General features: G+C 21.9%; 1 protein-coding gene and 1 pseudogene across 1 annotated transcript, besides 1 other annotated feature; both read right to left on the bottom strand.

Moving 5' to 3' along the window:
- Positions 1-721: 721 nt before the first annotated feature.
- PBANKA_1000200 (fam-a protein) lies at positions 722-2,341 on the bottom strand (the record flags this gene model as incomplete). The annotated part of the gene is made up of 6 exons (XM_034565069.1): positions 722-826; positions 1,022-1,255; positions 1,356-1,468; positions 1,632-1,701; positions 1,801-2,032; positions 2,202-2,341. The coding sequence occupies 6 exons, from the start codon at positions 2,339-2,341 to the stop codon at positions 722-724; spliced, it is 894 nt and encodes a 297-aa protein (XP_034421802.1).
- Positions 2,342-3,694: 1,353 nt separating this feature from the next.
- PBANKA_1000100 lies at positions 3,695-12,054 on the bottom strand (annotated as a pseudogene).
- Positions 3,695-12,054: a sequence feature (reticulocyte binding protein, putative, pseudogene).
- Positions 12,055-13,180: the final 1,126 nt, after the last annotated feature.

Raw genomic sequence — 13,180 nt, 5'->3', positions numbered from 1 at the left:
TTATTATTTTCGCTGCGCACCCATAAATTATTTTTATTTTTATAAATATGGTATTATTAAGTTTTCACATTAAATAATGAATATTTGAAAATAGTGAATAATTGCTTGTAATTTATTAGACAATAAAATTATTTTTAACGATATATTGTTTTGCATACACCTTATTTAGTTTGCAAAAAACTATAATGTTGATTGGTGTGAAACGAAAAAGCAATGATAATATATAGGATATGTTTATAATTGCGTTTTGGGGAACCCGTATTTTGGGTCATGGTTCTATACTATGTGTTATAGTTTTGTTCTATGAAATCGATGTTTTGGGTTAGGAATATGTTTTTAATAATTTGTTAATAGTTTGATCATAGTTATTTGTTTATAAATGGTGATTAAATATATATAATATGCCCATATGTTTAATCTCGAAATGAAATATAAATATGCAACCGAAAAAGGAGGCACTGCCATTAATATGAAATGAATATCATAAATAAAAGATCTTCATAAGTTATAACAGTTATATTTGTAGTATTCACAAAATTAAATATATGCATCATTACACTAAAAATTCATGAACAGACTATATGCATATCAAACTTTCATAAAATGAAAAATACGCTTAATGATGATAATTAAAAATAGACATATGTATTAAATAAATTGATTTATTAATATATTTACCAAAATATTAAATTTTTAAAAGATTAGCATACAAAATATTTTCTTATTTCATAGAATATTTGTTTCTTGTACTAACTAGAATCGTTAATTTGTCTGATTTAAATCTTTCTTCAACGAATTTTGGAGCATTGCGATTATCTACTTCAAGCTACGAAAAAACGAAATGAATAAATATATAAAATAAAATATTCAAAATATTGGATGAATGAATATCATATATTATAAATATGGGATTTATAGAGAGAGGGCCTATTTTTGATAAATGGGCAAATGAGTATAAGGCAACAATAAAATAAATGGTGGAATAAAAGTATTATGTTATTAAAATTTTTATATTGCTTACAGCGTTAATACAGGTAATTTGAATATATTTACTTTTTTTTTTAATGATATATCCGGATAAGTGAACAAACATTTTGTTTAAGTATCTTCTTCTAATATAATTTTCAGAACATATGTCGGTTTCGAATGAATTTGCACTTTCTACAATAATGTTTCTAAATAAATTTTTGTCTATATGGTTGTAATCATTTATATTTGCCGATGTTAAAGCAATTACAGTAGTATCTTCAGATACCTACAAAATGAATAAAAAATTGTATGTATTGGGATGAATTATGGAGTAATAATATGAAGAATACGATTTTTAGATAAATAGAGAAAAAATATTTCCTTACTTGATGTTTTGTAGCTATAGAATAAAAATATCCTTCAAAAGGTTTATTAGGGACATCTATGTAGCGTTTTTGTATCATTACTAAATTTGGATTGTATTCACGGACAACTTTTCCTAAAGAAAATTATAATTTTGCATAAATATAAATTAAAATATTATGAAAATTAACATAATTATATATATAATAGTAGAAAGTACATAGATAATAATAAAGCAAGAAATATGGATAAATTTGATAATCATATGTTAAATTGATTAATTAAATATTTTTACATACCTTCAACCACGATACCACCACTATATATATCATTATTAAAGTTGAATAGTGTATCTATTATTTCTTCATACTAATATAACAAAAAAAATATATGCACATAATTAATAAATATTAATTTTTATTTGGGCTTAATTTTATGGCTTAAAAATTTTTATTTGTTAATACATACCTTATCGGTATTGTGGATTTTAACATCAATTTTATCAACGATTAGATATTTATGTCTCTTACGATATACATTTACATCTTCATCATAATGGTGGTACAACCTGTAATCATTTGAATGTATAGCATGTTCTTTCAATCGTTCTATAGCCTCACCCATAATTTTTTCTGCTTTTTCAATTTCATCAGGATTGGTACATATTAAGGAGTTGGATGGTTTAAAAATTTTATCCGGGCTGTTATCGACCGAAATGAAGTCAATAAATTGTATTTATGTTTTTAATTGTAAAAACTGTATTTTTATTATCATATACTTATATATATGCATATTGCATGAGAATGTATATATTATTTTCATAATGAAACAAATAATGCATATATACATATGTTTTACAATTTTCTTACATATAACTAAGCAGAGAATCTTTGGATGAAGAAATATTCTTAGATTTTTTTAGAGAAAGCTCGCTTGCAATGGCATTGTTATTCATATATACGAAGAAGCTTAAAAGAAAAAGGACAACCTGGATGTAACCTGTATTCATTTTGGGTTTGATAAATAAAATATGAGTATTATTTTAAAAAACAATAATAAAATCCCAAAAATGTTGTTTAAATGTAATTATAATCAAAGAAAAAAAAATTTTTGAAACTTATAAAACTAGTATATATTTAAATAGACATAAAATAATTATTTAAACGATAAAATTGTGTATTTTTATTAGATTTATAAATTTAATATACTTTTTATTTAAACAATTTGAATACAAAGAAACGCCAATAATAAAATCTTTATAAATAATGAATATATAAAAGAATAATGATTTATAAATTTTCGAATATTATAGTATCTAAAAATATACAACTTTAATTATTTTTTCTATTATGGATATATAAGTTTGTTGTTTTTATATTATTAAACTAAAAATAAAATATATAATGTATGGAATTAAATGTATATGTCATATTATATTTGAATAAGCATGAAAAAAACTATATATGTTTTACCATATTTTCCCAATATTTTATATAATATAAAGTTAGAGAAATATTATAAAAAATACAACGGTTTTTAAATTGATACAAGTTGCATATACAATTTTAATATAATTATAGGTAAAAATATATCAATTAATAACCGTTATGGTCGATTGGATAATATATTAATAATTATATAAAAATAATAGTTTTCATATTTATTTCCATTTATTTTTGTTGTTTTTTAGATTTTCTTTTACTTTGAGTATAAAGCATGTTTTTATATTTTTTAATATTAAAAAAAATAATTTAAGCTAAGAATTATATTATGTTTATACATGGTTGAAGCTATAACTATAATAATTCTACTCATAATAACAATAGCATGATCAAATTTATATAAAATAAGAATTTTGGATTATGGTAAATTTCTTGTTTGATTTTTTTAGTATTTTTAATCGAAATTTGTATAAATCATAAGATGATAGAAAGTGTATATCGTTAGTAATATTGATAAACATTTTTTTGCATATTAATGCAATCTATAAAGTTGTTTTTTATATATACCAAGTTATATATAAAAATAATAATAATAAAAACATCTAAAAAGCTATAAAAATTAAAAAAAACAATTGCAAATATTTTAATAAACATGAGACAATTCTTTTTAATGTTTTTATTTTATATGTATATAATGGGTATTAAAGTGTTAATTTATCATTATAAAATTACAATTTATAAATGTGTGTCCACATATAAAATTCGACAACTAGCATTTATATATGTAAATAAAAAAATTACTTTTAATATACAAATTGTTACATTAATATGGTATATATCCATATAAAATACTTTTTGTTATTTATAGTTGTAAATTCTCTATAATATTAAATTTTACAAACAAATGGTTTTTAATTAAATCATAAATCTTCATTTATATCTATTTCTATAATTTCATCTTCTCTTTCAAAATATATATTTTCCGATTCATCATAATTTTTTTCATAATTATCTAAATGCATTTCATTTGTATCATCTTGTTTTTTGGAAATTGAAATTGCATAGCACGCTACTAAACCAAATACAATTGCTCCCGCATATTTAATAGAATCTCCTGCATTTTTTGGTTTGGAGGAACCTTTTTTACCTGAATTTGAGTGTTGATTCTTATAATTTGTATTACTAGGATATTTTATTTTCGATATTTCTTGTTGACTATTAATAGTATGTAAATTATTACGACTTTGTATCTGCTGTTTTCTATTTTTTAAATCGTTTATAATGTTTAAATTTTTGTGTATTAATTGATTAAGCATATTTTGACTCGCATTTAAATCAAGAATTATGTTATTGGCATTTTCTGCATGTTTTATGGCAACATTATATGATACATTATTATTGTTACTATATTCTGATTCGATTAAATTAATGAGTTGTTTAATACGAGCTATTATTGGTATAACGTGATTTTGATTATCTTTAATGGCGTGTAATTTTATTTCTAATTCTTTATTATAATTGATGATTTTTTGTATTATATCGTCTATTTCATCTTGATCTGAATTATTTTGAATTTGTTTAGTTTTCTGTTCAACATAATTGTGTATAGTATTGACATATTTTGTTATTTGTTCGCTTCTTATTTCATAAGTATAATTTTGAATATCTTCTAAACTTTTATGTATTTGGATGAGCTCATTTTCTATAGTTAAATCCCTAGAAAAATGTTTTTTAACATCATTTACATTTTGTAATATGGTAGTTATAATATTATTTATATTGTTATTACCATAAAATTGAGCTTTGATTTCATCTATTTTATTTAGAATTTCCTGAAATGATTGAATTGTGGTTTTTAAAGTTTCTTTAATTTTTGATACATTATTTTCATCATTGTCTTGGATATGTTGTTTGATTATATTATGATCATTTTCATGAGTTGTAACATAATTTAAGATGTTTTTTATTTTTTCCATTAATTTAGTAATTGTATCCATATATAAGGTTATATTGTCGTTTTCATTGTTATTAATATTTTCTATTTCATGTATCTGTGTTTCAAGATTAATAATATCATTATATATCTCTTTAAGCGAATTTAAGTTGGTAATTGGAGTTTCACTTAGTGCGTGAAGGAATTTATTTTTTTTATCAGAAATATATTGATCAATTTGCTTTAAATTATTTAAATTTTCTGTTAATTTATGTTTCTGCAACTGTAAAATATTATCAAATTGTTTGGATATATCAAAATATTTTTCATTAATGTGGCCTATATTTAATAATTTAAAGACATGCATTTTTTTATAAAGTTGTTTTATGGATTCGATTGATTTATGAAGTTCAGAATCGAAATAAATCATTTGTAGCTTATTATTATATAATGTATTGGCATCAACATTTTGTAAATCTATTGAAAATAGCTTGGTCAAATTACTAATTGCCTGAGTAGCATTCTTTTCTGTTTCTATTAAATTATTATTATCATTAGTTGCATCTGCAAATATACTTGGTACATGTTTGTTTGTTTTATTTAAATTATATTTTATTTGCAATGTGTCGATATCATCATTTAAAGAATTGGAAGTATCATCAATGTATTTTAAAAATTCTTTTGAAAATTTAGTCGCAGCCGTTATGAATTCCGAGTAACTAGTTACTTTGCTTTTAAAAGCCTCGACTAACGATGTATATGTAAAAAGTAGACATTTCTTTCTAATTTCTATTAATTTATTAATTAAATCATTTTTTTCTGTTATTTTATCCTCAATTTTTTTTATTTCAGTATCAAATGCGTTAGTTAGTTCTTTTAGTTTTTTTTTAGATTGTAAAATATTATTATTTTCCTCTGAAGAATTGTAATTATTTTCCTCTAAAGAATTGTAATTATTTTCTAATTCTTCTATAACTTTAATATCATTATCAATTTTTTTTTCCATAGCTATTACATCAAAATCGATCCCAAGTTTTTTTTTTTCTTGTTCATAATTGTTGCTTTTTTCTTTGATTTGATTGTACTTTGACGATTCTAAAATGGTATCATAATTTTGAGAGTTACATGATAATTTGTTTAATTCGTTAGATTTATGCAAAAGTAGTTTAACTTCATTTAGTATTTTTTCTTTTTTATATTTTAAATCACTTAATGTGCCTTTTAATTCATTGGTTGCCTGGATTTTTTCATATAAACGTCGATTTTCGAGTATAAGATTTAATGTTCGTTGTTCTTTTTTCTGCAATTCTTGACTTTTTTTAAATATATCAAGAAGAGTATTGTAAGAATCGCTTATTTTTGTATATGTTTCTGATGTTTTTTGTGGAGATGGAATAAAGGTTAACATATCTTCTGTCTGTGAGTCCAAATAAGATAATATAGCTATATTAATGTTTTTATGTAAATCTATCCCTGAGCTGTTTTGTATTTGAATATTTAAAGAACTTGCTAATTTAGAAATATTTTTAAATATGTTTTCTGCCTCATATTTATAACTATAATATTTTTTACTGACAATATTATCATATATTTCTTTTGTTTGGTTTAGTATATTTAATAATAAATTTTCATCCGTTGAATTTTTAACATTATTAATAGAGTTTGAAATATTATCAAATCCTTCGTTAACCTTTGAATATTCGTTTTTAAACTTATCATTCACAGTATTTAATTTGTTTTTAAAATGTGTGACTATTCTATCAAATTCATTTGATTTTATATCATCTAAATAGGATTTGGCTTTATTTACATTTTCTATATTTTTTAAGAGTTCACTTTGTGCGGTGATTCGCGTATTTTTAATTTGATCATATGTTATGGGTTCTTTTGATAACGTTTCTAAATAATCTGTTATTAGATTGTATGATTTAATATATTCTTCATATATGTTATTCATTTCTTTATTATATTTTTCCAAGTTTTCATTAGTGTCAATACCTTCTAAATCATTAGTGTTAAAAGAAGATATTAGATTTTTTATTGTTGGTTCTATTAATTTTTTTGTTGATTCAATTTGTTCTTTATTTGCTTTGGCGATCTCATTTATTTTTTCTACAATTCCAATCTCGTAATTTTTTTTATGCTGGTTTACATCGCTTTCTATTTTTTCAATTTTTGAATTAACTTCATCTAATTCTTTTTTTTGGTCTTCAATATTTTTTTTTGGGTTTTTGAGAGATTCGAAAAGTTTCTCAAGGGTATTTAATTTATCCCCGTTCTCTTTTAGTTTTGTTTCTTGACTATCTATAGATAAAGTTGATATTTGTTTCTCTATATTTTCGGTTTCTTTTAAACAATCATCTGATTTTGTTCTTATATCCTTTATTTTTAAGAATTTTGTTTCGAATGGATCTACGGATAGTTGAATATTTAGTATTGCTTTATTAGATTTATCATTGTTAGCGACTTCATCTTCAATATGAATTTGTTCATTTTTTATTTCATTCATTTTTTGTTCAGATTTGTCTGATTGCGATATACAATTGTTATGTGCGTCTTTTATTTCCTTTATTATTTGTTCTGAATCTTTTTTTGTTTTATCAAATTTATTTTTTAACTCTACCGCATAATATTTATTTAAAAGTATAGTTACATCTTGTTTATATTTTTCAAATAATTCCTTATTTTGTTTGATTGCTTTTGTATTTTGATCAGATTCTTCTTTATAACCATTAGACTTATCCTTGTGTTTTTTCAATTCTGTGATATTATAATCATGGATATTTGTGCCATTATTTGTTTTAATGTTTAATATGTATTGCGATTTAGTATCCGCCATTTCTATATTATTAAAGTTTAATAATACAATTTTATTATACTCTTCGGCATTTTTAAAATAAGTGTTGATGTTATTTTCTTCGTTTAAAATATAAGTTTTTAAACCTGTAATATTCTTTATACATTCACCAACATAATTATCATCTATAGTTGATTTTATTTTTGATTGACATTCTTTTAAATTTAAATCTTCTTCGAGTTTTTTAATTAGTGTTTTTGAATTACTTAATTCATCATTTATTTTTTTATTATTCTTTTCAATTTCATCATTATATTCTTTTACTTTATCAATAATCTTTTGGATTTTATTTAATTTTAAAATATTATATATGTTCTCAATTTTGCTTAAATATTGATTAATATCACTATTATGCTTTTGAGATTCTGAAATATTTTTCTGTAACTCGTTTTTAATATTATTTATATCTGATTCCTTAGAAAAATCTTGTATTATTTTTGAAGACTTATCACGGATATCAGAAATACTTTTTTCATGATTCTTACTAATAGTGTGATAATTTTTGTCGTCATCATGTGTAATTTTAAGCACTTCCATTTCCTTATTTATGTCCATTTTTATCTTCATGTCCTTTTCTATTTCTTCTGATTTTTTTTTTATATTATCAAGGTCTTCCATATATGCTTCCATTGCTTTTATCGTATGGTCAGCTTTTTTCTTTTCTTCATCAATTTGTTCCAAAAATATATTGCCTAAACTTCTTCCATATGATAAATTTATACTTTTTAATTCTTCTAATGAAGTTTTATCTTTTTCTATTTCTGATATTTCATTTAACAATTTATTTATTTCCTTATATATATTTTTTTTTTTGTCTATTTTGGTTACTATGATTTTTTGTTTATTTTCTATTCCTTCTACATTATCGTTAGATATTGCGGTGCCTTTTACTTTTTCTAATGTATTTATTTGTGCCTTCATTTCACCAACATAGCTTTCTGATTTTTTTTTTATATCCTCTAATTTATTTATGTGGTTATCGATTTGTTGGTTTACAGTCTTAATATCATCTTTAATTTTGTTAATTTCATTAGTATATTTTATATTTTCTTCTTCACCAAAATCTCGAAAATTATAATGTTTTAATTTTCCCTTTATTTCATTCAAATTTGTTACGTTTTCATTTACCTTTTTAAGTACTTGAGTATTTAGCAATTCTATATTTTTTCCAATTTCATCTTCTATTTCTTCACTAATATTATAAATGGATGTATAAATTGCTGCTTCGATATTTGAAATATTTTTATTTATGTCTTCGATTTTTTGTATAATATTATTAATGGCGTTTTCTTTTTCATCAAACTCATGATATAACATGTTTTCTTTATTTTTTCCTAAATTTGCCTTTAAATTATTGAAATATTCCATTAATCCATTGTTATTTGATTCGTGATCATTTAAAGAGGCATCTTTAAACGTTTTATCTAACTCATTAATTTTATTGATCAACGTATTTTCAAACTTATCTTTATAAGATTTTTCTATTGAATCAGTTTCTTTTATTGTATTAATATTTTGATTTAATTTATCTTTTAATGTAGTTTGTTTACTACGAAAATTTGTTATTGACTTGTTAGTCCTTTCACATACTTTTATATACCCATCTACCTTTTTAAGGGTATTAATGTTTTGGTATTCTTCTTCAATGGATTTTTTTGTTTCATTAATTAAAGATTTACTATCATTAAATTTTTTTTCATATATGGTTAATTTTTCATCCGAAAGTTCTGCTTTTATTTTATTTGTTAAATCAGTAAATTTATTGTGTTCTGAATCAACATTTCCATTATAAATATTGTCAAAATTAATATATTTATCTACGTTACTTAAGAATTCGTCTTTCAAATTTTTTACTTCATTGATGGCTTTTGATGTTTCGTCTTCTTTGATAGATATTGTCTTGATATATTCTTTGGATTTATCATAGTTTTGTTTTGCTTCTTCTTCCTTTGTATTTTCGATATTAATTTGATCATTATAATGATTTCTGATTTCTAATATTTTAGATTTATATGCATTTAATTGGTCATTTTCCTTAGCGTAGTCATTTATTTTATTTGATAGTTCTTGTTCTTTATTTTTAAAGTCTTCTAACGTTTTATTTAGATCTTTGCTAATCTCTCCATATATATATTTTTTTATCTCCAAAATTGTTTCTGATAGTTTATTTTTGTTAGCTTCTATATTCGTTAGATGTGATTCAACTGTTCCAATTTCCATGTTTTGGATTTTATTATATTCATTATTTATTTTCGATTTTAAATCTTCAAGTTTCGTTTTGTCTTTTGCATTATCAATGTCATTTTCTTGAACTACATAATACAATTCATTATAAAGTTGGTCAATATTACCTACATAAATTTTGGATAACTCTGATTTTATTGTACTATATATTGCATCTTTGTTCTTTACATATTCCGTAACTTGATATGGTGAGGTTTTAGCTAATTCATCAATGTATATATTGTTATTGTCTATTTCCTTCTTTAAGTCAACTGCTTTTTTAACATATTCATTTTTGTCAGATATATTTTTAATTTTTTCTTTTAATTCTAATCTTAACGTGTTTAGATATATGTTTTCAGCATTTATTTTCATATATTTTTCAAATAAATCGTTAATTTTTGTTTCCAATTTAATAACATTTTCATTTTCTTCCTCTAATTTTTTTTTTTCTTCGAGTCTTAATTTTCTCCAATCTTTTACTGATTTATAAGATTTCTTCACTCCATCTTCTATGTCTGAATAATTTACTTGTTTTATATACCATTTGATATTATGACCAATTTCGAATCTTGTATTAATGTCCTTTTTTTTGTAATCTACCATAAAATCAATTATGTCTTTTAATTCCTTCATGTGTTGTAAAATTAATTTCACAATATTATATTCGTTACTATTTTCGTCAATAGTTTTTTTATTATCATAAGAATCCCATTTCTCTTTAAATATTTCAAAAAATTTTGTTTCTAATGCTGTTAATTTCGATTGTGGTATCGAATAATCAAAAATACCAATATAATCTTTAGATTCTTTATTTTTATCTGGATCAAGTTTCTCTAATAATATTTTTTCTATCGCTTTATAAAAATTTGTTAATATTTTTGTTTGATGTATATATAATAAATCCAAATGTTTTATTTTATTTAAATTATAAACGAAATTAGCTTTTTTTTTGTGCTATTTTTTTAATTTCCCTCAAGTAATTGTAGTAATATTGCGTATATGTATCATTTAATACATAATTGAGCATGAATTGACTAAGGTTCGCACACTCGTTGTAGTAATTATCATATTTGTCTTTATTATATTCAATTTGATTTGATAAAAATTTTAGTTTACTTATAAGACTTCCTTGTTCCCCCTCAGACTCTAAAATTTGACTTAGTGATTTTCCATGTGAACGAATTCCTACATCAATGGCCACTGGATATTTGTTTATAATGTTCAATTTAGGGCATATATATTCTTTTGTATTAGCAGCATACTTTTTTATAAAAGAGCATCTACATTCCAATATTCATAATAACATAAATAATCATATTCAGATTTCATCGATGAAATAGCAGAATCTATGTTGGACTCTAGTTTTTTGAATCTTGGAAAGCATGCAATTTACATAGCTTTTTCGGAAATTTGAATATGAATTATAATCATCTTTCGTGGACTTCTTATAAAATTCATAAAAAGGATTATATAATTTTGACATTTCATTTATTATTTTGGTTTTGTGAGGTTCACATTCTTTTATTATTCGATTTATATCATTATCTATTTTAAGGGGGGTACTCCGTCGGATATTTATTGCCTTTTTTGAATTAGAATAAATATTATTGAGGAAGGTTCGAAGTTCTTGATAAAAATATAGTTTCACATAAAAATTTTTTAAATTTTCGTTGGTACCTGATGCAGTATACATAATGTCTATTGTATTATACACAGAGGCATCGAATGTTGTTGGATTGGGGTTTTGGATAAAAGAATTTTTAACTAAAGTTGCTTTTCTATTTGTTTTTTCATTGTCATTATTAAAACTTTTAAAAGTATCTAAGTCGTTTTTATTTGTGTAGTCATTGTATAATATGACTTTATCATTCGCAGTGTCTTTTTGTTTTTCAAAGTAGGTAATTGAATGTGGTTGTATAAATTTATCATTAATGACACTACTTTTATTATTATATTGTTCTTCATTTGAAGAGTTTGAATTATTAAAATTTATTCCTTTTAAATTATTGTATAAATAAAAATTGTTTAACTGAGCGTCATGGTTCTTTTTTTCAGTCCCAATTTTTTTCCCATAAATTACCCCTAGATATAAAAGTTGAAAAAGATTAAGTATGTTAATATATAAGTGCACAAATTTATATGAATATATATTAAATAAGTTTGTGTATTATAAGAATTGTAACTATTAGTTAAATATCTCTATTATTACCCAATGAAGCAAACAGAGCAGTATAAGTAGTTGTAATATAAATAATTTTTTTCATCTTTAAAATATAATATATATTTTAGAATATAAAATGATTTGTATTAGATATGTTTATTTCTCTATTTAATGACAATGTTTTTTATTTTAATTTTTTTTATTTATAATTACCTCTTTTAATATTATTTCTTATATATAGTTACATCGTTTTGTTTTGTAAAACTAAAAAAATGTGTGTATAGAGACCAAATAATTAATAATTAATAATTATTAAGTAAAAAAATTATAGCCATAATAGATAATTTCTAATGCACAAATTATTAATTGATGGTGTGTAAATAAAGAATATAAATTAATTATTATTTCATACATCTTGAAGAAACTTCTACAAATAAAAAAAGTTATAATTACAACTAATTTGTTTAAAATTAAATTATACTGCAACTCAAATAATAAAAAAAAATTATAAGAATTAATTAAGAAAAAGGGAAATAAATAATAAGATAATACTCTCTTTAGTGGACACATAATTAATTTACACAAAATATAATGATAGCTAGATAAATTAAGGAAGATGGAAATTTCTAACAGCATTTTTTTATTTTTTTTTATGCATGAGTAAATGCTATGCCGTTTTAAATTTAAAATAAGATTCATATTTTAAATAATAATAATAATAATAAATGCTTCGTTTGTAATAAATAATTAGTGTTGTGTATGTAAATATAATTTAAGATAATGTACATGGCCCGCGTATAGAGTTTTGTTTTAATTTAATTTTTATAATATTCCTCGAATCATGTTTATCAATCATTACACAAAAATAACTAACTGCTTAAATATATAAGTAAAAATGATAAAAAAAAAATGCGCAATAACGAAAATTTGTTAATTTTTAGATTAAATCTAAACTTGGAACACACAAAAAAATTACAAACACTAATTTAAAAGAAAACCGTAAATAAAAAAATTTTTATAGATTTAAACTTACTTTTAACGATTTAATATAAATTATATCATAAGTTGTAATCATTATATTTGAAATTACATTCAACTATATATATTAATAAAAAAATTACAATATAAATATCTACATAATAAATAAGGTAAATGCTAATTATATTAATTCAATTTTGGAATTTCATTACTTTAAATTTCTGTTAAAATTGAAATTCATGAAATAGGAA

This window comes from Plasmodium berghei (genome assembly GCF_900002375.2).
Source record: "Plasmodium berghei ANKA genome assembly, chromosome: 10".
NCBI lineage: Eukaryota > Apicomplexa > Aconoidasida > Haemosporida > Plasmodiidae > Plasmodium > Plasmodium berghei.
The sequence above is the reverse complement of the archived record's forward strand: the minus strand, read 5'-3'. Positions and strand labels throughout refer to the sequence as shown.